This window comes from Camelus dromedarius, chromosome 23, assembly GCF_036321535.1.
Source record: "Camelus dromedarius isolate mCamDro1 chromosome 23, mCamDro1.pat, whole genome shotgun sequence".
Taxonomy (NCBI): Eukaryota; Metazoa; Chordata; class Mammalia; order Artiodactyla; family Camelidae; genus Camelus; species Camelus dromedarius.
In genome coordinates, this window is record NC_087458.1 from 15,674,618 (window position 1) to 15,702,056 (window position 27,439).

General features: G+C 42.8%; 1 protein-coding gene across 1 annotated transcript in view; it reads left to right on the plus strand.

The window, feature by feature from the left end:
* MPZL1 (myelin protein zero like 1) overlaps positions 1 to 27,439 on the plus strand; it is a 57,345-nt gene that overhangs the window by 10,933 nt on the left and 18,973 nt on the right. Inside the window, exon 2 of the mRNA XM_031435843.2 lies at positions 25,673 to 25,839. Within this exon, the coding sequence (XP_031291703.2) occupies positions 25,673 to 25,839 (167 nt within the window). The remainder of the gene's footprint in view (positions 1 to 25,672; positions 25,840 to 27,439) is intronic.

Genomic DNA, 27,439 nt, shown 5'->3' on the forward strand with positions numbered 1-27,439 from the left:
GGGTTTAATGAGAGCCCTGCCAATGTCTACCTTCTATTTCTAAGTCTACGTCTGCTTTTCTATTGTGCTAGGACAAGTGCCGATTGCTGTAAGTCCGGATGACTGTGAGAGCCTCGAAGTGGTCTCCCTAATGCTTGTCATGCTCCTCTCAGGTCTACCCTCCCAGCTGTTGCCAGAGGGGTCTCCTGGGCAGACTTACTTGTGCTGCCCTTCTGCTAAGACCCTCCATCTCTCCCCATTATCTTAAGGAGAAGCTCAGGTCCCTAGCTTGACTCGTATGTTCTGCCCTCCTCATCTGCCATCCCCTTCCTTGCACTTCATTAATTGTTTGCAACATTTCTGCATAATTCATCATCTTGTCTACTTGGCTTTGTATATGGTATTTTTCACTCCCTCCTGATTACCCTTCTCCCCATTTATATACCTGGCTACCCCTATTTAAACTTTCTATCTCAATTACAAGTTCATCTGGCAGATAATCCGAGGCTAGGCCAGGTGCCCTGCCTCTAAGCTTCTTCTCTATCACTTTATCTAAAATTATCTTTTTATATCATTGTTTCTCTAAGTGCAGGACTATGCTGTGTTCATCTTTAAGCCTCTGATACTTGGCACAATACCTGGAACATAGTAAGCATTTAGTAGATATGAGGTGAAGTGTTGAGCTGAACCCCATGTAGAAACTATAAACAATAGAACAGAGAATGAGTGAAAATAGAGAGGTAGGTCTTCCCAGAATTCAGGATCTTAAGATGCAGGGAGCAGGCAGATGTCAGCTTTGTAGTCCAGACATTGGATTTGACAGAGATATGGCTCAGGGGGGAAACTGTCTAACCAGGCTCTCAAGGGCATTATATCCAGTAAGAACATCATGTCAGCTTATGGAGTTTCAGTGAGCATTATAAATACTAGGGGGCTAGAATCCTTAAGTGGATTGAGTTGTTAGTGCATTTTTCTCCCTGTGTCCAAAGACAAACTATCCTTACAAGATTGCCCAGGGAATATGGCATCAGCTCTGTGGATGTTTATTGAATGGTTATGGTCGTCAAGCCATGGTAGCCTGAAACATCCCTCTCCCCATGGTAGGCATGTAACTAACGGACACGTTGGATTGGTTAAGTCACCCTCTTCACTGGAGAGTGCTGTCACGTGCTGACAATGCCACTTCAGACATGAGGAGACGGCCCAGAAACCTTGACTGGACTCCTTGATAGTTCTCTGCATCTTGAGAGTTTTCCTAGACAGAGAGCGTGTCATGTGGCGTGGATTCTCTCTACAGTTGAACAACAGCATCTGCTGAGTGTTGCTACTTCTTATTTCAAGCTTCATGGACCTTCCTTTTTTTTTTTTTTCCCTTTAAATAAGCAGTTCTACACCTGATTTCAAGGTATTTAATATACTAATGTTGCATGGAAAGAACATCGGACTTAGGAGTCACCGTACACAAAAATGAACACACACACAGTGAACACTTGTGTCAGCTAACAGCACAGTGGCACAAAATAAAATGAGCAAGGGAGGAGGGTATAGTTCAGAGGTGGAGTGCATGCTTAGCATGCACGAGGTCCTGAGTTCAATCCCCAGTACCTCCACTAAAATAGATAGATTGATTGATTGATTAAGATATATAAATCTAACTGCCTCCCCCTAAACCAACAAAAAATGAGCATACAACTGCTAACTGTATTTTTTGCTGATCTCCATTGCTCTAGTTTATATTCTTTCTACTGTTTATAGCTGAAAATATATTATTTCTTCTGTATCTGTTTGTTCTTTCTGGGTCCTCCCACAGGAGGATAAGGCCTAGAAGGTGCTCAGCAGGGAACCCAGTAGATGTCTGTTGAATATATATTGTTGGTGGTGAGCAGAGTGTTGCTATACTTTGTTAAAGTTTGTTAGTTGAAAGTTATGAAATAAAAGGACTCTTTGAATTTTAAAAACAACTTAAATTTTCTGAAATTCTAAGGTATAATTTACCTGGAACAAATGTGGAAACTGAGCTCTGAAATTCTCAGGAGGCATCGCCACGACACCCCAGGAAGCCCCGGGGAGCCCATTAGGCAGCTTTGTACCTGGGGAATGCAGCCAGAGGACTTGTTGGTACCTTCCTCCCTTTCATTCTTGTGTCCCTGTTGGCCAGTCACTTGCAAGAAGTCCCTGGGTGCGTGCCATCTCTTGAGGAGGTGTTTTTAACACTCTGAACATCTCCTTCCCTGGCCATCTCGCTTCTAGTTTTGTCTTCTCTGAGCCTCGTCATTGCTGGAAAATGCAACAACTCTAAAAACTCATCCTATTTTTCCAGCCCCACTTCCCTCTTGCAGTCTTACTGCAACACTTTCTGGAACTCATTAAGACTTCTGGTTCTTTCCCACTCCCTTACTCACATTAGTCACTTCCTGGCTGCTCCTCTCTCCGTCTCCAGCTCAGATTCCATGGTGCATTGTTATAATCACTCCCTTTCAAATACTCCTGCCTCCCTTGCCCTTCTGTCCCCTCATTGTAATCAGCTGGCCAGCCCCACCCCTTCATCTCTTTTCATCTCCTCAGGGGTTTGTTGCTTTCATTACCACCTCTCTTTGGATTGTCCTTATTACAATATAAACAAGCTCTAGAATTTCTAATCTTTAAAGACCCTCTCTTGGTCCCACAAGCCCCTTAGCTACATTTCCAGGCTCCAGCTCTCAGCAGAATTTCTGAAGAGCTGTCTGTACTCCCATCTTAGTACACACCCCCGCCCTTCGCACCCTTGCTTCAGACCGACCTCCTCGCCACTGAACTTCTCCTGTCCTGGATCACACATGCCAGGCTGCCAGACTCTGTTGATCCTTCTCTGTGGTCACCTGCTGAGACCTGCCCCGCCCCCGTTCCTCTTTTGGCTTTCCTGACACCCCATTCTCTGGTTTTCTTCCTTGGTCACAGTCTGCTCCATGTCAGCTGCCTTCTGCAAGGCCTTCCCTCCCTCCATACCTGACCCCACATGTTGGGGCTCCTCCAGAGTTAGGCCTGACCCTCATCTTTCACGGCATTATTTTCTTAGGTGATGGCCTTTTCTTCTGTGGTTTTAAATACCACCTGTATGCTGGTCACTTCAGGAATTTATACACAGCCCATACTCCTCTGAGCTTCAGACCAGCATATCCAGTTACCTACTTGGCTCCATTTGGAGGTCTCATAGACATCACAAACTTAACATTTTTGAGAATGTAGGTTGATTTCCTTTCCTTCTCCAAGTTAGATCTCTAGCTCTGTAAGCACCTTTCCTTATCCAGTTGCTCAAGCAAGAAACCCAGCAGTTATTCTTGGTTCATTCTTTTTCTTTGTCCCCAGATTCAGTTTGCAAGAAGTGCTGTCGATCATACATTTCTCTTTCCATCTCCTCCCCTCTGGTCCAGGTCACCACCACTCTGTCCCATAACTTCGTAACCAATTTCCCTGTTTCTGCCCACATCCCCCTCCATTCTAGTTTCTGCGTAAAAGCGGGAACTGTTTTAAATTGCATGTCACTTTCCTGTTTAAAGCCTTTCAGTCTGATCAAATTATTCTTATTTTCCATAATGTCAGAAGGCTGAAATATAAGCATAAGAGTGTATTGCTTAGTTGTGACATTAATAGTAACTTTCAGAAATTTGTTCTTTTCCATTTGTTCCCCAAAATTTATTAGTTTTTTTTGTTTTTTTATTGAGTTATAGTGATTTTACAATGTTGTGTCAAATTCCAGTGTAGAGCACCATTTTTCAGTTATACATGAACATACATGTATTCATTGTCACATTTTTTTCCCGCTGTGAGCTACCACAAGATCTTGTATACGTTTTTTTTTTTAATGGAGGTACTGGGATTGAACCACGACCTCGTGCATCCTAAGCGTGGGCCCTGCCACTGAGCTGTACCCACCTCCCATTAATAGTAACTTTCAAATGAAAAAGATACTTTCCAAATTTTAAAATAAGTATATATGGATTGCCTGAAGAGATTTCAGTAAGGAGTCCCTAGTCTCTTATCTCAGAATAGGAATAATAGTTTCATTTTGTAATTAGAGCCAAAAGTCTAGGAATGTCATTTCTTAGGTTGTGGTGGTGGTGGTGGTAACTTGAAACCCGTGTGTACTATGTTTGATATGGTGGAGAGCTGTAAATGTGACAGAGGAATATCTTTCTTAACTCATTCAATTGATCGGGTTATTGATGAGGTTTATCATTCAAAGTCAGACATTTTGTGGGAACATTTTGCAGAATCTTTCACGGCTGTTGGAGCCAGCTTCACAGACAGGCAATCATCATTGTCACTCAGGGCCTCGCACCCTGTGACCAACTCAGACATGCTCTGAGGTCACCGTCTTGAAAGTCTTAATGTTATCTTTGAATGTGTAGTTTATAGATGAAGTCTGCTGAGATAGTGGGGTGTTGTGTGCACGAGCCTCAGCTCACATATCAGCTTGCCCCCGTGCTGCCTCCTGGGGTTGGGATTTTGGCCCACTGCTCTCCAGCCCCCACTGCTCTGGGGTATCTGGGCAGAGCGACATGGTGACCATTCCCATCCCCCTTGGCTGGCAGCACCCTGGCAGGTTTGGTGGACATCTCAGCAGGGACCTCTCACCCTCCCGAACCAAGTACCAAGCCCCCTCCCATCCCTGGCTTAGGCCCTGCAAAGTGTGTAGCTGCTGACTGTTCTGGGTGAATGTTAGCAAGTACTATGGGAAATTCTGGACTAAAATCGTATTGCCTGTGCTCTATGGTCTGTAGTTGGCCGTGTGACCTATCATTTGTACTTCACTCTGGAGCAATCCCAAAGTCATTCTCTAGGAGAGGCGCTGCTGTGGCTTCACGGGGCATTCCCATGACTCACCTCCCACCGGGGGGTGAGGGGGCGAGATGGCCATGGACCTAGGTGAGAGCTTTGGTTTGGCACCTCAGCTTTTACAGTGAACTGTCAACCTGCTTTGTTCTTTGATCTGTCAAGAATGTGGACCTTCCTTTGATAATCAACACAGACCACACTGGCGAAGGGTGTAATGGGAAACGTTTTGCCGAACAACTTTTATCAGGAGCCCCGTCAAGGGAAGGGATATTTGTAAAGGATTGTTCAAGTGATGTGCAGTCCATTGACTTCTGTAGCTGTTCCACGTCTTATCCTTGGTCTGGCTTTGTATTTGGACAGTCATGCTTTGGCTCCTTACACAAATGCTTTCTTTGAGTCCTGTTGTGGTGTAATGTCATCAGCTTTTTTTTTTTTTTTTTTTTTTTTTTTTTGTACGGGGAGTGTCAGGAGAGCCTGCTTTACAAAATACACAATTGCACTATTATAGGTTGTTCTTAAAGACATACTCCCTGCATTACTTAGGCTGTAAAGTGTAGGAGAGATTTCTAGACATGCCAGCCAAGAAAAGACCGTATCTTCTGCATGTCTCTGTTGTTACCTTACCCCCAGCATTGAGATTTTACTTGATATTTTCCTGATACCGTGTTTTATTTAGGATTTATGTTTGTATGTATTTGTAGTAAGCTTCATATAACTAGGCAGAGTGTAAATAAATGAAAGTAACGACGCCTCTTGTTTCCAGCAGTCAAGCCACAGTGGTCTGTTTTCCGTTGCTCTGCTCCTGGCTAACTTGGCCTCTGTCTCCAGACTCCACATGAACAGTTGTTGAACATCCTTTACTTAGAGACTACTCTAGAACACCTCCCATCTCAAGAAAAGTAGAGCTCACTGAGGTGGGCTGGGCAGCCTCTCTGTGCTTTAGTTCCAGCACTGTCGACACCATTCTGAAGCCAGCCCAGCCACTGGCATCCCTGTATGTACCTGAGGAGCTTGACGCTGTGAACGTGCTTGGCACAAACAGAAGAGGACTGTGGGGGTGACCCAGGCTCTCCAGGTGCTCAGAGTCCATTTGGGGAGATGACCAATGACATGAAGTAAATGGGACCGACATTCTTAGACTCCTTACTAATGCAGTTTTTCAGAAAGGAGAGGCTGCTGTCGATTTTGATAGATACTTTTTATAGCCCAAAAGCATCCCATTGCACAAATACACCTAAAATGTCCTTGCAGCTGCTTATTTATATATCAAAGGTTCATGTGGAGCTTATCATAGGCCAGGCACTCTTCTAAGCCCTTTATAAATATTAACTCATTTTGTTTTGTAATAACCCTGTGTGGTAGGTACAGTTGTTAGAATAAATAGTGGAAGACGCTGAGGCACAGAGAGGTTCTTGCCCAAGGTTATACATCATTCCTCGCTGTTTCAGGTAGCCGTCTGGCTTCCGTAGTTGCAGACCACACAGCCACACTGGTGGTTTTCCAGGAAAAATTGGAGCTATCTTGTAAACAGCTTGCCTTACTAGGGGGAGAACTTGTGACATGTAAAATGAATAAGAGCCGTTAGAAAGTTTGTCTAACTGAGGCCCATGAGTTCTATAAGAACCTGCAGGTAGACAGATGCTTTTCCCACTCCCGCCCTCTGGAATAAGTTTACATGTAGGCCCGAATAAAAGTCCTTACCATGGGCCCTTTACAACAATGAATGAACATTTTTATCCACTTGTATCATTACATTTACTTTAAATTGGGAGTGAAATCATAACGGTATTATCTGCTGCCATCAGTTGGAGAATTAGCATTGCTGTGATCGCTCCACAGAGGTGAGAGGACACCCCCCAGCCCCGCAACGCACACCAGATTTGGTTTGGATACAGGAGCTGAGAGTGCCACCTATGCACCAAGAGGGCATCGAAAGGTTTGTTGATCATATGAGGCTCTCTGGGAAGAGCAGGGCAGGTTTCTCAAGCAGGCCCAAAAGTGGCTTAATAGAACAAGGAAGGAGACTGGCTTTGCTTTTATTGTGATTAGGTGGTGGGGCTGGGTCAGGGTTTCCATCTGTGCTGCTGGCCGGGGCTTGGTTTTAACTTCCCATCTGCTCCAAAGGAGGGGTCATCTGGGGTTTCTTATCAGCTTCCCCTGGGGAGAGGGGGACGGGGACAGCTTGAAAGCTGTCAGCAAACATCAGACTCTCTTATTACAAATATATTCTTAAGTGCCTATCATTGTTTATGTTATGGGGCAAAAATGTTGTCTCTGTACTAAGTAAATCCCATGCCACATTAATCTAATGTTGCAAATGGGAGATTTGGCAAACTCGAATGTCAAGAATGTTTTTGGAACCTTGAATGCAAGGGCATATCCTATGCATCTTTTTAAAAGGCTGAGAATATTTAACATCTCCAATATGTTTAGCGGTAACACCGATGCTGAAATACTGGTATTGCCTGGGTCACTGTGGGCAAAGAAGCTGTTTTAAGTTTTACTTTTATGGCATTAATGATTTCTAAGTTTTATCACATTCTTTTTATATTTGATTAAACAGATGCTTAATAAATAGGAATTCTTATTTTTAAATTTAATAAATGGGACTCTTACTGTGCATAGCTCCGGTTTTAGATTCCGAGCTAATTATTGGGAAGAATCAAATGTGAGTAAAATCCAAAATCTTAGATGCCAAAGGCCTGGAAGAGACGGAAACAATTATCAAGAGATGTGTTACAGGTAAACAGATAGTTGGAAGACAACATCTTTACCTTTCAGATTTGTTTTACTATGTTTCTTTAATTTTAACAATCATTTTTTGCACATTTTAATATCTCTCATGTTGCAGTGTGCCTTACAGTCACTGAGCCACCATTTTTACTTCCTGGTGGCACATAAAATAATGTCTTGCCATCAGTGGTGTCTTAGAATTGATGAAATACGCTAATTTTTATAACTTGGTAAGTCTTTTTAAATAGAAATGCATTTAAACTTCAGAAAAAAATGCACACAATTAGACCCCAAGTTAGGGGAGACTTTTCAGACGTGATTATCTTGGAGTTGCCCTGAAGGAAGAGTAGGCGTTGTTTGAGTGAGTGAGTTGGTGGAGATGGCATTCCAGACAAAAAGAGTAGCATGTACAAAGCATATGGTTGTCAAAGAGTGCACTGTGTTGGCAAAAGGGCTAGAAGTTTGATGTGGCAGAAATGTATGGTCTGGGGTGAGATGGAGAGAGTGATGAACTGGCCAGAATGGTAACCCGGAGCCAGCCTTTGAAGGGCTTTGTGTGCCGTGCTAGGGCGTCGAGGCTGGGTTGGCACAGCCCTGTGGCCTTGTAAAGCAGCTCTCCCCTCTGCAGCGGCAAGGGGGTGTGTGCGTGGCGCGGGCATAGTAACCGAAGAGCGTAGGTAGTACTGTATATCACATCAGATCTGCAGTACAGAACTCTCCAAAATGGAAGGAACTACGCTCTGTTTGCAGCTGGAGAGTGTGGAATTAAGTGGAAGAGAGACCTTCTTCACCAAGTGGGGCTCTTTCCTTCTGCCTCAGTTATGAGCAGAGCTGGGGTTCAGGGGCCTGTTTTGGAGGCCTGTTTCTGGACTAGCCCTGTGACAAAGTTGGTGAAAAATAGAGAGTGGCTTTCAGAGGGCAGTTTTAATCCACTTGCATGGGCATTTAGGAATGGAGCATGTAGGAAATAGTGTTTCTAGCTGTTTTTGGCTTTCTCCTAAAGGTCATTTATTCTTAAATTTATTCCTAAATCAAAGGTCACTTATTATCCTTAATGTCTTCTAAAGTATAATGTCTGGTAGAGGGAGGTTTTATCAGAAATTTTTAAAAAAATAGGTTTCTTGCCTTTTTTTTTTTTAACAAGTTTGGAAATTTGATCAATTATAGGAGAAATTTGTTCAGTTTGGTTTTCCAAATAAAAGAGATACAGACAATGTCTTCATCAAAGAGCCCCTAAGATATAAAGAGTTAGAAGACCAAAAGGGAAAAGTTAATGGAACCAGAATTAAACAGTATAAAAAAGAAAACTGTACTGATTTTTCTGTTACTTCAGGCCAATTTTAGCATTTATTACCATCCACAGCCCCTAAGTGTGCTGTTTTGCATAGAATTTGGCTTTGTCAAACCAATGGAAGGAACTAGTCTATTAAAAGCACTTTTTAATTTCCTTTCACTTCTTTCGTTTTTTCCTTTGGTGGGTGGTAGATAATTAGGTTTGCTTATTTATTTATTTTTTAGTGAGGGAACTGGGGATTGAACCCAAGACCTTGTGCATGCTAAGCATGCGCTCTACTATTTCAGCTATACCCACCCCCCTCATTTCACTTCTAATTAAAACTTTTGAATAGTACTATATTGATATGGTTCAAAAGTTAAAAAAGAGTACATGGTGAAGAATCTTCCTCTGTCTCCTGTCCCCTTGCTGAGGAGGCCAATGTTAGTTTCCTGTGTATCTTTTCAGGGATATTTTATGGAGATACGAGCAAATCTGTCAGCAATAGCACATTGTTCGACAGTTTGCTTTTTTTTTTTTAACAGCAGCTTTGCTGCAGTACAGTTCACATACTAGGAAACTCACCATTTTAGAGCATAGAATTCAGTGGGGTGTGTGTGTGTGTGTTTAGTATTTTTATAGAATAATGCAGCCATCACTACTGTCCAATTTTAGAATACTTTCATTACCCCATAATGAAACCTTATACTCACTGGTGCTCACTCCCCATCCCCCTCTGCTCCCAGCCCCCACCAGTCTTCTTTCTGTCTCTGTGGGGTTGCCTATTCTGGAAATTTCATGTAAATGGGCTCACATAATATGGGACCTTTTGTATTCAGCTTTCACTTAACATGTTTTCATGGTTCATCCATGATACAGCATGTATCAATATGTTTTTCTTTTTTATGGTTGAAAAATATTCCATTGTATGGATATGCCACACTTTGTTTATCCATTCATCAATTGATGGGCACGTTTTTGGGTCTCTTGGGTATATGCTTAGGAGGAAAACTGCTAAGTCGATGGTAACTGTCTGTTTAACCATTTGAGGAACTGCCAGTCTGTTTTCCAAAGGGCTGCACTGTTTTACACTCCCACCAGCAATGTAGAGAGATCTAACTTCTCCGCATCCTCACTTACTGTATTTTTTAATAGCCTGCCTAGTGGGTATGAAGTGGTATCTCACTGTGGTTTCATTTCTGTCCCCCTCATGATTAGGAATGTCTGAGCATCTTTTCATTTGCTTATTGGCCATTAATATATCTTCTTTGGAGAAATATCTATTCAAGTCCTTTGCTCATTTTTTAATTCCTTTGTCTTTTTATAGTTGAATTATACGTGTTATTTATTTACTTTGGCTACAAGTCCCTTAACAGATACAAGATTTGCAAATGTTTTCTCCATTCTGTGGGTTGACTTTCTTAATGCATCCTTTGAGGCTCAAAGGCTTTTAATTTTGATTAAGTCCAGTTTCCCTATTCTTTTGTTGCTCATGCTTTTGATGTCATACCTAAGAAACCATTGCCTGATACAGCATCACGGAGTTACTCTCTGTTGTCTTCTCAGAATTTTACAGTTTTAGCTTTTACATTTAAGTCAGTGATACAGTTTGAGTTAATTTTTGTATGTGATGTGTCTACATTTTGCTTTTTTCATTTAATAATATGTCTTGGAGATCACTTCCATTATCAGCACTAAAGAACTTCCTCGTTCTTTCTTATGATACCAGGGTATTCCCCTGAAGATACACTACATTTATTTAAATAGTTCCCCCGCTGATGAAAATTTTCATAAACATTTGGGTTTGGAGATTATTTCAAAATCTTATGTGGTTTAAAAAGTCATTTCATACCAGCCTCCTCAAAGTAGCATTTTCAACCATTTGACAGACTTTGTTCTAAGCAATTCTTGCCATCCAGAAGCCTTTGAGTAAATGCCAGTCCTCTGTGAAGAATGACCCCCCTCCAAGGAATTATTTCAAGAGATTTCACTCCACTAAATGTTTACAGTAAGAGAGGAGGCAGAAGATTCAATTATCTGAAAACATCTGTAAAAATACTTTTGGAGGAACATGATGCTCTAGAATTTTGTTGTACATTTTAAACTCTGTTCAGTTACATATGACTTAGTAGCATGTGTCCTCTCCTTTTACTGTTCTGTGGCATTGCTGTCTCTCAACGTGTATAGAATCTCAGTGGGTAATAATTCAAACTTTGGGCAATTCAGCCAGCCACCCAGTAAGCAGTAGAGTGTCTGGAGATTGTGAAACATGGGGATTTCTTTTTTAAATAAAGAGGAAGCTTAGGGGAAAATCTTGAAATACACCAACACTTTGATCATCTGGCCACTGGTAAGCAAAAAGAGGCTAAGGGACAGCTAGGATTAATATGACAACGTCTGTTCCTTAAAGTTCCTGAGCTTTACTCCTAACACAGTTCTTTATTAAGAGACTGTTTCCTCCTGTTTTATACGCTAATTAAATTAGCATGATGTCACGAAAAGCACTTTGGAATTTTTCAGATCTTTTTTCCATTCTTGATGATAATGGACACCTTCAGTAAGTTACTCACCCTTTCTGGACTAGAGTTTTTTCATCTGTAAAGTGAACATGAGCTAGATCAGTTTCCAAGCACGTAATAGATTGGACCAATTAATTAGGAGGTGGCATAGGGGCTCCTGGAGGCAAACTGCAGTCAACAATGGTGACAACAGATTACTTGATTGGAAGGGTAATCGTAAGAAAATGAAAAGCATTTACAAAGGTTCAAAAATAGTCATGGCTGAAGGCAGCTAGATAGGGGCAAATAGCCCTACATATTTCAGTGGCCCCAGAGGGTATCACAAAATTATATTACGTTCTTGACAGCCGCACAAGTCCTGTGTTACCAAAGAGTTAGCAAAAAAAAAAAAAAATTCAACAAAACAGTATGTTCTTTTCCATTTTTTTATATACTCTTAGACTTACAGAAAAGTGGCAAAAGAATGCAAAGAATACCATCTACCCTTCAACTAGATGTTAACATTTTATTATATTTTCTTAATCTCTCTCCCTCTCCCTCATGTGTGTGTTTCTCAACTATGTGAGAGCAGCAGAAATGCTGGTTCCTTATCTGTAAATATTTTGTGTGTGTGTGTGTACCTTTATCCTTAAATACTTTAATATGTGTTCCCTAAAGTTTAAGAACATCATTTTATATAACCACAGTGTAATGATCAAAATCAGGAAATCAGTACTGATATAGTACTGTTATCACGTATGCAGACTTTATTCAGGTGTTGCCATTTGTTCCCAATAACGTCCCCTATAGCAGAAGAAAATCCAGAATCATGTGTTTTGTACACTTGTCGTGTCTCTTTAGTCAGCAGCACTTCCTGAGTCTTTTTTCCCTTAATTTCATATTAACGTTTTTGAAGAGTACAGGCCAGTTACATAGTAGAATGTCCCTCCATCGGGTTTATCTGATGATGATCAGGTTATGCACACGTGTGTAATACAGATGTGGCAGGGGTACCACGGCAGTGACGTTCTGTTCCTCTCAGTGCATCAAGGAGACGTTGGTTACCAATTGGTTCTATTATTAATGATGTTAACTTTGTTAGGATGGTGTCTGTCATATTTCTCCACTGTAAAGTAACTAATTTTTCCCTTTGTAATTAATGACTATCTTTTGGAGGAATGCTTTGAAACTATATAAATATTGCTGACCTTCTCTCATTAGATTAACTTTTTATGAACACAGAAGAAAAATATATTTTAGCAAGATTTTCATCAAAATGGTTGTAGTGTTAAAAAAAAAATAACTTCAAGGAGCTTGTGGCCACTGTATGACAAATAGAATCACGTAGAATTCCTTATGATTAATTATTTCAAAGAAATTAGGTGTATGCAATACTTAGTGTTTTAAAATATCCCTCACACACCTAAAGTCAATTTGTAAGCTTATTAATGTAAAAGTAATTTGATTTCTTAGTAGTATCGTTGCTTTTGAAAGATTTAGGGATGAGTCATTCCTGGAAGTTTTTCTACTTTGTCCAGTGTTAAGGGAAGAATGAAGCAAACAAAACTTCCTTGAGAAAAAAGTCTTCTAAATGTGTCTCCTTTCCCTCCTTTCCCTGTGTCTCTTCATTATCTCTGCCCCAAGGTCCACTTTTACCTTGTCTCCCTGCTTAAAAATACTCGGTGGTTACCCACGTCCCACAGGGTCACGTTCCAGCTTCTCAGCCTACCTTTTCTTTGAAGTTTTCTTCTATCCCAGCCAAACTAATCTACATAACCCATTTGGAAACTTTATCTCATGTTTTTCTGTCTCTGCAAGATGTCCTTCCCATCTGTCTACCTTGATTCTTGTCAACATTCCAGATAAAATTCAAGTGTATTCCATATAAAACACTCCCTGACTGACCTCTTCATTTTTCAAACATCAGCTTTAATTAACTGCATGTAGTCTCTTTGCTACTTTAGGGAGATGCTTTAGTAGGAACTTTTTACAGCAGAATAAGGTGGTACAAACAAGAGATAAAATACAGACCAGGTAGCATGTAACAAGGGTTGGGAAAGCTGTTCTCTTGTGGCCTCTGTTGGGCCCAGACCCTGCACACTGTGGGCACCACTGTTTCGTGTCTACAGTCTCCTGTGTGTATGTTCATGCATCGTGTCTAATGAGACTGTACCTCCCACAAAGCCTAGCACTTATTTGCTATTCCGTAAGTGAGTTATTTAATTGATATTAGTGTCTTTTGATTTCTTGGGGGGGGTGTAATTAGTTTTATTTATTCATTTACTTTTTAGAGGAGGTACTGGGAATTGAACCCAGGACCTTGTCCGTGCTAAACAGGTACTCGACCACCTGAGCTATAACCACCCCCCCTACTTTTGGGGTTTTATTCTAACAAAGCCTGCATCTCAATAGGAAAAGGGGGCGCATATTTCCATTCTTGTCTGATATTTTTCTTCATGTCCAAGAGTGAGCGTTGACCCTTTGAGCTCTTTCTGGCATTGATAAGTTAGGGCTGATTAATCTGGACTCTCTGCCAGCTTTTTCTTAAAGCCAGAGAGAGCTTGACTGAGTGGGGTTAAGTTTCCATTTAAGGGCAACTTGTTTTATTTTAGGGAAAAAAAAAAGGTGCTTATACGTGTCATTAACCAAAGCCTCACATTATAGGAATTCAAAAAATGCAGCTCTTCTCAGTCTGTTTACTCCTTACATGTTCCTTGAGAGCTTTCTGACGGCCAGGAAGTATCTCATGTGTTGGGCACACACGCTTCAAATAGAGGTAGTTCCATCCTTCGAGGAGCCGAGAGTCTGGTAGGGGAGCTCAAGAAAACTGCGGGACTAATACCAAAAAGATTTGGCTTCTCACTGGAAGGTGTAGCTTCAGTAGACTGCAGACCCAGAGAGGTGTGTGACAAAGACTAAGTTGGGGGGAACAAGAGGCGGTCAGTTCAGGGAGGGTTTCACTGAAGTCATGTTTAGGTTGGAGTCGAGATTCTGTAGGATTTCAGAGGTGGACTCATTCCAAACTGAGTAAACACACACATCATGTGCCCAGAGGTATGCCAGCTGTGTGGCATGTTGCAGGAAGCAAGAGCAGGCCGATACCAGCTCACCAGCAATAGCCCTGGCCAAACATAAAGCTGGAAGGGCAGAGGGGGCGGGGAGTGTTACTTTGAAAAGCCTAGGATAGCATGCTGAGAACTTCAGGCTCAGGAAGCAATGGGGGAGCTTTAAAACTGGATTTTAAATAAGAAATTAGCTTGGACAAACTTGCATTTAATTGGGAACCTGCCCAAAGAATTACCAGGTGGAAGGTACAGCTCTGTCAGTACCTACGGTCCCCGAAAGGATGGAGTGTTTCCTCCTTCATGTAGTTCACTTCCCCCTGCGGGCTTAAAATGTGGTCAGTCTGCTTGTCCAGCTTCAGGTTGCTCTGGCAGCAGGCTCTGGTTTTACACACCTTCAGTAAACTTGAACTTCTCAAGAACCAAGCGGGGAAGTGGTTTTTAAGCTCTCTTCAGATTTCTAGGGCATTTCAGGAACTGTGCTTTAGAACTTCTGAATGTTTGATGTACGTTTCATTTGTTTCGAAAGTGTATTTTTAACCATTAAAATAATAGTAAGGAACAACATGCCAGAAACTAGGTTATATACGTAATTTGGGGACTTTGGAGACCACTGCCATGTTAACTCTGGCAGCCAGTGCATTCTTTAGAATTAAGCAGATTTTTGTAATTTCCGTGTATACATTTAAACTTGTATGTGACTGATTAAGAGGGTAGTAGAACACTGCCCTAGTCCTCTGAAAAATTCAGGTCTATACATGTGCACTCATATATATTTTACAAGCCAACATACCTGAACCTACACTCAGTCAAATGCCAGGCAAGGCTCGGCTCATGTTTTAGGCATGGTCTTTTTTATTATAGTATCGTAAGTGAAGTCCAGTGTCTCACTGATGTGCTGGATAGTGATTACAAGCTTAGAATCACCTTGGGGCCTTTTAAAAATCCTGATGCCGAGGCCACACCCCATACTTATTAAATCAGAATCCCTGGGAGTAGGGACAGGAACCAACCATGAATAATTTTTTTTTAATTGAAGTGTAGTTGATTTACAATGCTAATTTCAGGTGTAAGTGATTTTTTTTTAAAATAGACTTTATTTTTCACAGAAAAATTGAGAGATTATATACCCGTATTTCTTCTGCCCCAACACATGCATAACCTCCCTCATTACCAGCATCCCCACCAGAGTGGTGCATTTACTGCAACTGAGGAACCTACATTGACAGATCATTATCACCATTTACATTTTTGTAAATCGCTTACATTCTTGTCCGTCATTTACATTCTTGGTGTTGTGCACTCTTGGTATTGTACCTTCTCTGGATTTGAACAACCGTATAAAGACATACATCCATCATTGCAGAGTGGCTTCAGAAGCCATCACTATTTTTCAAAGCTCTCTGGGTGATTCCAAAATTCAGCCAAGGTGGAGAACCACTGTGCTGTATTCTACTTCTGGGACTTACTACTGTCAGTTTTGAGTACTTCTTGTCTGACTTGTATGTAAAAACTACCTCTGTCTCCATTATATAGTGGGTTCCACATAAGACTCTGTTTGAATAAAGGACTCTGTTAAAGATTGATAATCATCGTAGTAGAAAGAGCCAGGCTTTGGAGTCAGAGGGTCCTAGATTCAACTTTTGGCTCCACATTTGCTGAATAAGTCACTTGGGCAAATTCCTTAGCCTCCCTGAGCTTCTGTCTAATAGAAAATACCCAACAGTGATGCTGAGAAATAATAAACATACCACAGTTTATTGATGCTTAAGTGATAGTAAGCACTTAATACGTGGTGGTTTGGCCGTTGCACATTCTCTTTTGCCCTGTTTTGGAGACAAGGAGTTACCCTTCTTGCCATCAACCGTAGGCAAGTACTTTACCATCTTGTGGTTTTTTGTTCCTGTAATATTGTGTAGTAGCCTTTTCTGGACTAGATTAAATTTTGGTTCAGGTATCTTCTAACACACTGCAGGCTTTCTGATAAAATTTAACAGCTCGGAAAAATAGATTTCCAGAGCAGTGGTCTTTTGCTTCAATGGAAAGTTCGATATGCTGTTTCGGCCCCTGGGAAGTATAAACTATGTGAGAGTGTTACTCTGTTATCCATGAGATCTGCCCCCAGAGCTGTCAACGTGTTCTTTATGCTGAACATTTCAGTCCACTGTAACCTGTCGGAAGTAAAGCGATCTGATTTCTTCCCCAAAACGTCTTTATTTTCATCTGCTTGCTAAGAACTGAGAAATGTTTGGACAATTTTGGACTAATGTTTGGATGCAAATCATGCAATGCCGGTTGTCTACAACTGTGGCATTTGTGTGGACTGCTTGGTTGTTTGGAGACCTTGGTCTTGAGCGGAAGCCCTGCCCTGTCTCTGCGCCAGCCCCGTGTGCCTCCCAGGGGCCAGGCACGGGGCCTCTCTCTGCTCCTGCCCTGCAGATGTGTGTCCGTGGTCTCCATGGGACTGTCAGGCCCTCGAGGGCAGAGGCTGAGTCCCAGCGTGGCTTGAAAGAATGAATGGTTGATTGAAAAAAGGAAAGCCGTAGCAGGAAAGAAAGATGAACAGTAGACACATAGAGGAGGGCAAACAAGAAATACCAGTGCTTTAAGGAGTCAAGTGATTCGTTCAGTGACTGGCCTGATTCAGGACCTTTTGAATATCTCTCATTTGAGAAACAGAAAGATCTTTGTTGGTACAGAGGTCAAGGATAGAGATGTGGCCAGCTGGCCATCCATCATGAGTGGAAGGAGTCAGCTCTGAGAGGAATGTGTAACCCTGTGTGTTTTAAAGTGCATGGATTTTTAAATTATTCTTATTATTGAACACCTCAAAAGATGAGTCACGTCTGGGATAGTCTCACCTGAAGAGGAAGGTGGCTCTTGGAGGAAACCTGTGTAAGCCTCCTCTGAGATAGTGTCAGCATTCAAACTTGACCCTGAGTAGTCTCTGCAAATACCTTTTGTGTTGGGCATGATGCTGAAGCTGTTGGCTGTGGCACAAGTATAATGTTTACGGCTGAGCTTAAATGAGTTGAGGTTGGTCTTTTTTATTCTTCTCTCCATTCATCCATCCATTCATTTATTTTTTTCCAACTTTCAAACAAACATTTGTCGAACACACTGACAAGGGGGGTAGGCATTTGCGAGGTAATGGGGTTGGTGTGATAAAAAAGGTGGACACAGTCCCCCCACCCTCCCCTGGGGACGGCCCCAGTCTCCCCAGTAGAGTGGGAGGGGGGCCGGGTCGGGTATAAGGGGGCAGACGCCAGGAGGAAGTCACTTTTCCACTGTGGCCTGAAGCCTAACTGCAGACCGAGTACAGAAGAGTGTGTCCCTGACAAATGAAAAGCTTAATTGATTAGTATTTGTGGCTCATTGAATAGAGTATATTTTCGTCGCCTCCCCTTACTGTGCCATCTGGCTGAGGGAGTGCCAGAATAGCCCTGATGCACGGAGGAAAGGAGCCCACGTCAGCCACAGGGTGGCCCTGTTCCGAGGGGGCTGTGAGGCCTCTGACCCGACACCAGCGTTGTTTCCGCGGACCCACGTGGTCTGTTGGCTTTCCTTTATCCAGCCTGGTCGCAGGAGTCCCAGCTGCACTGTGAGGGGACCCCGTGCTGGAGAATTCGGAAATTAAAGGAGTAACTCTCTTATCACCTACTGAAGTCTTCCTTTCTCTCTTGAAAAAAACCCAGTTTTTATTCTGAAAAATAAAACACACACAAAAGAGTGTGTGTGTGTGTGCAGTTCGCAGAGCACACATTAAAAGGAGCTCCCAGGCCCTCACTACCTGGCCTAGGACATTAAACATGGCCATTAGTGTGCGCTGTTCACATCCTGCCCCCTCCACCCCGCTCCAGTCATAACCACTAGTCTGAATTTTGTGTTCAATGTTCTGTTTTGTCTCTCTTTTACTGTGTTTTAAAAGGTCATCTTTATTTTTGCACTAGGAAATATTACAGTATCAGACTACTGCCGTGTGCCATCGGCCAACACAAGAGAGGCCAGAAAGCTGTTTGAATAAATTGCTTGATTGTACTCTTTTAAGGAGGAGAATATACTGGTAACATCAAAGCCCTTTTAAAAACATGTCAAAACAAAAGCCTTTCGATTTCAAGGAAAACCTTAACAGAGTTTGTTTAAAAAACGGTTTTTACAAACCAGGGTACAACACATGGACGTAGCAGGAACATGACAAGGAGTTGCTTCCACCAAAGCCAGTGACACCCCTGTTATTTCAAGCCAGGCCGTGAAGGTGTGCCTGTTCGTCATAATGTTGCCCCGGTGTATTTAAAATGATTTTGTGGTATCAGAGTTTGAATTTGCTGGAGTAAGTTTATCTTGACATGTTAGTTGGAAACCCTTATGGACATTGATATGACTTCAGTGATTCAAAATATTGAAATAGATCATGTCAGAAATAGCCCTTTGGGCAAACCATGTTCGAATTTGCATTTTTCTTTGTGGTTGTGATGGATGTTGTTTGTTTTCTTGTATCTGCACCCCCCCTTCCCCTTAAACTGTCAGGTTCTCCATCCACAATGAGAGAATATCAAGTTCTGAGTATCATATCTGACTACTTAGTGAGTTGATTTCACAGACTTCTTGACTGCTTGTCAAATGACTTTGCAGCCTTTTTTCATTTGAATTGCTCTCCCTCTTTTGAAGGTCATTGTCACTTCGCTGCTAAATGATATTTTGGGGCAACCTAGTGTATTTCAGAAGTTTCTTTCCCAGAGCTCAGCAGGAGAAGGGTTGTTTCTGTTTGTTTGTTTTCTTGCCCTTTGAGCTCTAGTGTACCTAGCACTATTCCTTCCCCAAGAAGAAAGTAAGCCCCGCTTCCATTACTGTTCTGAAGTTTATCTGTAAGTTAATATGTAACTCAGAGTCCAAAGTTGGCCGGTTATAAAAACATGTGCATATCACTTAATCTTTTTATTTCATTTCATTTCGTCTCTGTGTTTTTATTCCTGAGGCAGTTGGTTTTTCCAGGACTCAACAAGAGGCTCCCCCTATGCACCAACCATCTATGAGTTTTTAAACTAAAGTTTTAATAGTTTTCACAGCGATTTTTTACCACCATGCCGTAATTGTAAATCTTAGGCCTGAAAGAAACTTATGTAATAACCTTACTCAGACTGGGATTCCAGTCCGCAGGGACATGGGATGATGCAGATTAGAACAGTAGTTTGTCTATGTCTCAGTGTGTTACCGAAAAGTTGTTACCAAAAAATCGGCCTCTGCACCCTGAAAAGCAAATTCAAACTGGGAGACAGAGTTTGGGAGCAAAGAAGAGAGCAGCTTTATTGCTTTGCCTGGCAAAGGGGAGTCACAGCAGGCTCATGCCTTGGAAACTGAATCCATCGTGGGGTTGGGGTCTTGAGGTTTTATAGAAAAACTGGATGCAACAGAAAAGGTGGTAACAATCAGGGCGTTCTACAGGGTGTTACATTCTCTCCATCTTGATAGGAACTTGCTGTTATGGAGGAATTTAGGAGAGTCTGCCCATTTTCTTAAGGTTCAGCCCGTGACCTTCTTTCAAGACCTCTAGGGTAGAAGGATAAGTTATTTGAAGAAAAGAGTGCACAGGGGGCGGGGGGGAGCGTGTTAGTCATAAGGTCAGTTTAGCTAAAAGTACAGGCCTGAACAACTCAATAGCCATCTTGTTAGTTTTCTGTCTTTCAAATGCCCTTTATATTTGCATTGTTTAGCCATTCTAACTAGCCCCTTAAAACTCTTCTGTGACTCTGAAGGTGAGCCATTTGAATTCCACCATAAATTTACTGTGCACTTCCATAATACTCCTAGCACTTAGAGAGAGAGAAAGGAAGAAAGGAAAGAAAGAAAAAGAGAAAGAGAAAAAGAGGAAGGAAGGATAGAAGGAAGGAAGGAAGGAGAAAGAGACGAAGGGAGAAAAGGAAGAAAGAAAAGGCTGGGCAAGGCTAACAATTCCTGGTTTAAGAACCCAGCGAGTTCATCCCCTGACTTGGACTGTGTGGAATGTATGAGGGGGAGCTCTCTGTCTGTTTTCCTTTCTTTCCTGACACTGGAGAAACTTGCTAAGCAGATGTCATTGGTGCTCATCACAGTTGATCAGAAGCTGTTGTACCGTTCTTGGCAAAAGCGCTTTGGGCTTCTATTATGTGCAGTTTTAGGAAGGGTCTCTGCTGAAACTTCTCCCTGAGATCAGCTGTGCTGAGCACCTGACTCAGCCGTTCGCATGGTTGATTATTCTTCTCTTGTCTCTCATGGGATCACGATTTCCTGTCTCCGTGTCCGTAGCATTCTCTGAACTGGGGCACTCGTCACAGGTAGAGGAGCAACAAGGTGACAGGGTGTCTGCTCAGCATGTTTGTGGGGGAAGCGTGGGAGATGGGGTCTGAGAGGTGGCTGGGAGCTAGCTTATGTCGGGCTCTGTGGGCCACTCTGAGGACTCGGACCTGATCCTGGCTGATATGGGGAACCGTTGGAGGGTTTTGAGCCAAGGAGTGATAAGATCTGACTCGCATTTTGACAAGATCTCTCTGGCCTGTCTGTAGCTTAGCCACAATTAAGTGGCTGAGGGTGGAAGCAGAGACATCACCTCCAGAAGTCACTGAAATGACCCGGATGAACAACGCTGGTGGCTTGGACTAAGATGTGGCGCTGAAAAAGCAGGAGAGATCAGTTTCTAGATAGGTTCTTAGTAGAGACACATGCTTTGGGATGGCCTGGAGGTAAGTTGTGAGAAAGAGGAGGCATCCAGAGTTTTGGCCTCAGCCCCTGGAAGGCTGGAGTGATCACTTACTGAAATGGAGACGACCGTGCAAGGACAGGTATTGGGGTGGGAATCAGGAATTCATTCTGGACATATTAAATTTAAGATGCCAATTAGATCCAAGTGAAGTTGTTGGATAAACATTTGTATATGTATGCAAGGGTGTGTGTGTGTGTGTGTGTGTGTGTGTGTGTGTGTGTACAGGGGTCATCAGCACTTAGGAGGCATTTACAGCCCTGAAACTAGATGAGGTCACCACAAGGATGAAAAGATAAGAGGTCAGGGGAATGATCTGGGACTCTGCACCTTACAGGGGTCAGGGGAGCTAGAAAAGGAGCAGGTAATGAGATGAGAAGAGAATCAAAAGGGAATGAAGTTTCAGAAGCCAAACTGAAAAAAAAAAAAAAAAGGTTCCAAGGAGGGAGAGATAACTTTGTCATGCCGCAGGTGGATCAGTAAGATGAGGTTTGAGAATGAATATTGATTTAGCCACATGGAGGTCATTGGATTCCTGAACAGGAACAGTTTGAGTGCAGTACCGGGGATGAGAGCTGGAACTGGGCTTGTTCAGGAGACAGTGGGAGGAGAGAGACTGGGCACAGTGAGTCTAGGCAGTTCTTTCACGATCTGTAAATTAGAGGAAGGCAAAGGGATCATAGCTGTGGGCAGATGCAGGGTCAATGTTTTTTTCCCCTAACGTTGAGATATAAACAAATGTAATTATATGGCTGATGGCAGGAGAGTGGGGTATAGATGGTGTGGGGAAATGTGGAAGGATTGCTGGGCACCGTTAGGAGTCCTCTTTGAAGTTAGTGGTCATGAATTTAAAGTGAAACCAGTCAGTGGGAGTGTTTGCTTTTCTCCCGTCTGTGCAGTGTGGGTGGAGAAGTGGATTTAACCAGAATTGAAGTTTGGTGGGGTGAATGCACTGCCAGGAGAGAGGCAAGGGTACTGGGTGAGTCTCTTGCTGCACCGTGGATCTAATCTGAGGGGGGCAAATGAAGACATGCTGGGGATGAGACAGTAAAAGGACTGGAAGACTGAAGGATTCTGGGCTCTGATGTGGCTAAAGGATCAATAAAATTGATACCGGAAAAAAATTAATGTAGGGTGAGAGGAGGGCTGTTTCTCAGCTCTCATTTGACTCTCTGGGACGTGGCCCACCAAGTGTGGGTCCTTGGCCTTGTGCAGAAAAGAATTCAAGGGCGAGCCACTGTTGAGTAAACATAGATTTATTTAGATATATACTCCATAGAGTGTAGGCTGTTTCAGAAGGCGAGAGAAAGGCCATGACATGTAGGGGTTGGGTGCTTAAATTAAAGTAAAAGTAGGTACACACTCCGCAGAGTGCGGGCCATCTCTGAAAACGAGGCAATGAGAGAGGTGGCCACGCAGTGTTGCCAGTTTTTATGGGCTCAGTAGCTTCACGTGCCAACAAGTGGGAGGACCATTCCAACTACCCTGGGGAAGGGGCTGGGATTCCCAGGAATTAGGCCGCCACCCACTCTTTGACCTTTTATGGTTAGCCTCGAAGCTGTCATGGCACCTGTGTGAGTGTCATTTACCATGTTAATATTACAGTGAGCATATGATGAAGCCCAAGGTCTACTAGAAGTCAAATCTCCTGCCGTCTTGAGCCTTAAGGTCTGCTGGGAGTTGAATCTTCCTCCATTTTGGTGTTAATTGCTGTGCCATTCCTTGAATGGCTGTGCCCTGCCCCCTTCCCTCCTGTCTCAAGATCAGGGCATTGGAGGAAATGCTCTGGAAATGTCCAAGGTGGTCAGTCAAAGAGTAAAGAGCCTGAAATTGAGACTGTGGAGGGGGCGCAGGTATTGATGGTAGAATCAGTCATTCCCAACCATGAGCAGTTTGCCCCCAAGGAAGGGACATTTTGCTGTTGTCTAAGGACATTTTTGGTTGTCAAAACTGGAAGGGGAGAAGATGGTACAGACATTTAGTAGCGGTCAGGGATGCTGCTGAACATCCTGTAACGCACAGGAGAGCTCCCACAACGAAGAGTGATCTGGCCCCGTCATCACCAGTCCCAAGGTTGACAAGCCCTGGTCTAGGGTGTGATCATGGGAATTAACATCTGGGATAGGCCTGAGGATACAATTATTGGAGAAGATAAAGAGGCCAGGGTTTTGGAAGGCTCTTCTCATGACTAATGGAATCTCCAGGAACTATGACAAGATAGGAGATCTTTCTATCCAGGGGTAAGAGGAAGTTAACTAGCTGGCATGGAGTCGTTTCATTTCTCTGGAACTAGCTGACTGGCTGGAGTTGGAATTCATAATCCTGGCTCTGAGAGCTACCCGTCCAGATTAGCTAAAGAGTGATGGTATGTTGTTGTTTTTAAAAGCCACCTGTTTATTAACCAGCTTTGGCACAATTAAATTGTCTGCCTTAAATAGATTGTCTGAAAGCCCATTTAGGAATTTGGTTGGTCTGTTTGGTCAAAATTCCATGACTGTACACTTGGGCACCTGGCCTAGTTCCATCTTTAAATAACGTCTCAGGGTAATGTTCTTGGAACCAGGCCTTGTGGCAGGGGTCTGGTTTGAGAACGTCCTTGGGAAAGTTTATTTGTCGACTTTAAAAGACCGTGGCCTTCCTCGCAGCGCTCGTCATGGTGGAGAAAACGAGTCGAAATCACACAGAGTAACTAAGGGTTATGCGCCAGTGCCGCTCCCTGGGATAAGCCGGTCCAGTCGTCCAGTCTTGTGCTTTGTCCTTCATTTTGAACTCAAGTGCCCCAGGGCTGCTTTCTGCCTACCCACAATAGCTAGGAACGTCTTTTGTTTGCTTCTTGTTTGAAAGAAGGGCTTGTTTTGAGGTTTGGACCACAAATAATAATCCATTGTTCCCTAGAATAATAATCTACCCTCTTTAGCAGAAAAAATCTGCCTGATGCAGTGTGGCTATCAGTTTATTTAGAAGAATGGCCAGAAGTGCCCATTGTGTCCTGAGGATAAACATTTGGAAGATGGTTGGGAGGAGTGGGGGAAGCCTCCTGTTCTCCTTGGCCTGGAGTCAGAGTTGAGACATGAGGAAGAAAAAATTCTGAATATGACCGTCAGCCCCGGGTGACAATACCCTCCCTTATTCTGCTCATCGGTTACATTCTAAGAATAACTGGAACACTGCACACAGGGATTCTCTCCCAACTATTCCTTTAAAAACTATCTTCTTTTGAAAACGGGTGTTTTTAATCTTTCCCGCACAAGCTCTCATTGTTTCCACTTTTAGGCCAACTAAGCTTCTTTCTAACCTTCAGTCACGAAAGTGTCCTTTTTGAGTGCAGGTTATTTTACTTTAGCAGCAATCTCTGAATTCCTGCAGTTGCCTCATATTACAAATCTCAAAAAAAGCTGTTTTTATGTTCCAAGTAGTAGACATTTTAATTACTACTTCCTGAGCTTCTGCTGACTGAAAAAACTCGGTGGGTACATGAAAATGTGACCCAGCGTGGTCAGCTGTTTCTTGAGTACACACATATCCCGTGCACTGAAGTCTCCCAGTAAGTAAGATTTCACTAATGAGAACAAGATAAGTTATGTACTTTTTTTTTTTTTTGCTTTAAATCCCTTATGGGAAAAGGATCAGTTCAATAATAAACATGGCTTTAAAATGAAGTGATATCTTACCTAGAATAGTTTTAATTGTTTTAAATATGGAAGATGAGAACATTTCCACGTGGTATCAGTTGAAATGTAATGGGTGAATATGAGAATAATTTTAAAAAGTAGAGGGGAGGGTATAGCTCAAGTGGTAGAGCGCTTGCTTAACACTCATGAGGTCCTGGGTTCAATCCCCAGTACCTCCATTGAAAAACCAAATAAATAAACAAACCAAATTACCTCCTCTTTGCAAAAAAAAAATAGAAAAATAAAAATATGGCCTCCACGTCAAAAACAGGCCACCAGAGAAGTCTGATGAGATGCCCTTCAGTAGACGAAAGGATAAACTGTGGTCCATGCACACAGTGGCTGTTATTCAGCAATACAGTGAACGGGCTGTCATGCCACGAAGTGACACGGAGGAAGCTTAAGTGAATATTGCTAAGTGAAAGAAGCCAGTATGAAGAGGCTACATTTACTCTCTGATTCCAACTGTAGAATATTCTGGACATTAGTGCTACGCTAATGCAAGATGTTAGTAATAGGGGGAACTGGAGCTTGCAGGAAAGGGGAAGGAATATCTAGGAGCTCTCTCCTTTCTGCAAACCTCAGACTGCTCTAAAAGATAAAGTCTATTAATTCAAAAGAAAACGTAACTATTAGGTATAGCTGGACTAGTAAAAAATATCTTCTTACTGAAAAAAAAAAAAAAAAAAAAAAAAAACAAATCCCAGACTCTCAGCCAGTTATCCTGTTTATAGGAAGTACCTGGCTATACAGTACTCCGCCAGAAATGTGTAGTACACCGTGGTGGTGGATTATGGTATATGTCTGGTAACGTTCTTGTATCTTTTCTTTGTCCTCTGATAAAGATGCACAGTGATATTGATGCTAATAAATCCCACTCCTTAGCTCTCCCGTTCCTCTCTCCCCAGTGACTGCTGGCGTGTCGGCCTTGGAGGTATATACGCCAAAAGAAATCTTCGTGGCCAATGGGACGCAAGGGAAGCTGACGTGCACGTTCAAGTCTACTAACATGACCGGCACGTTGACGTCAGTCACCTGGAGCTTCCAGCCGGAAGGAGCCGACACCACTGTGTCGGTAGGAACGACTGTCTGCTCTCTGCTAGTCCTGCCCCCCGGGGTGCTTTCCTGCAGTGGTGTAATTAGTGATCCATTCTCTGGATTGTCCACTTCCAAGATGACTGAGTTTGTTATCTACTACAGACTTCAAGGCCCTTCTCTTCCTTTGGACCCTCTAGGAAAAAATAAGTTCAGCATCCCTTAAATGCAGCTTTTTGTCAGTATCGATACATAGGTGCTGGGTTGGAATACATACCTGATTTCGAAGTTTTTGAGCGGACCTGTGTCCCTCAGGATGTATGAAAGGGAAGGATGGAAAGGTGAGGTACAGTCAGAGATTACAAATGTAGGTAACTTCCTCACTGCATCCAGCTGGGTATGACTCTGTGTAAAACAGAGTCCCAGAGTGAGTGAGGACAGGAGCCCACACAACTGTCGTGCAGAAGCAGAGCCAGCTTCCCATTGACATGGCATTGTTGCAAAACACGTGTCCTGTGGATGCAGAATTAAACACACACATTTACTCAGGAGGGTCCAAAGAATTACTGAAATCGATGAAGATTTCCCCCTGACACTTTTGGCCAGCCTGGACGTGAGGGCATTGTTTTATCTCTAGAAAGTGAAGCGTCATCGGGAAGACACCCACAGGTCATAACTTTCTCCACAAGAACAGTTCCGTTTATGCTCAAAACATTCCTGTCTTTACACACCTCAAGACTTAATATTTAAGAACATGCTGGATTTCTGAGTAATGTTTTTAGCTCATCAATTTATACTTACACACCAATCCGATTACAGTTAATTCCAGAACTTTCAGCTACTGATACAGGGTCCTTTAACTCCCAGATGTCAGTGCACAGTCAGTAAGATGAGCTGGATGCTCTTCATTTTTATAGATTTTCAGGAAAAGTAAAATCAAGCCTGACATGCCATCGGTGGCTTTTCTGGTCCATGAGATTAAGATCTGCATGTCTAAAACAGAATTCATCTTTTCTCCCCTCTGCTTCCCTTCTCTGCTGGTTCTTTTTGGGTACTTTTGTTCCTCTAGGGACTTGACTTTCTAAATCTTCAGAGTTGTGGGGTTTTTTTGTTTGTTTTTTTTTCTGTCCTTCCCTCCACCATCCACTACCCTTCCCTGCCACCCCTCATACCCATCCCAAGAAATAAGGACATTTGCAGGTTCTTCCTACTTTGTTTTTGTCAGTCTTCCTGCTCCTCTGCTCTCCATTAAGTAATAAATGCTGTTCCGGGACTGGCGCACTAGCCCCCTTGCTTATTCCTCCACTTCAAGTCGTCCATCTTTCATCCCACCCCTATAGTCCGCCAGGGACCTCGTCTTACAGCGGTGCTTCCACCTCGCCCCACCCTCGTCCAAATCCTCGCAGGTCCCCGCCACCAACCGTACTCATCTCGGCTTCACAGCTCCTCCCAGGTCGCCTCCAGCCCCACGTCTGTCCTCTCATGGGATCACCTTCAGTCTTAATAAAAAGTGCTTTATGCTTTGTTTTTCCACTTCTGAACACTTGCCGTTTAGGTTTTACCCCATCCCCACATTCTGATGTCTCCATAAGATCTCTTTTGACCTTTTTAGCTGTTCTTAAACCTCACTCCCCACCTTA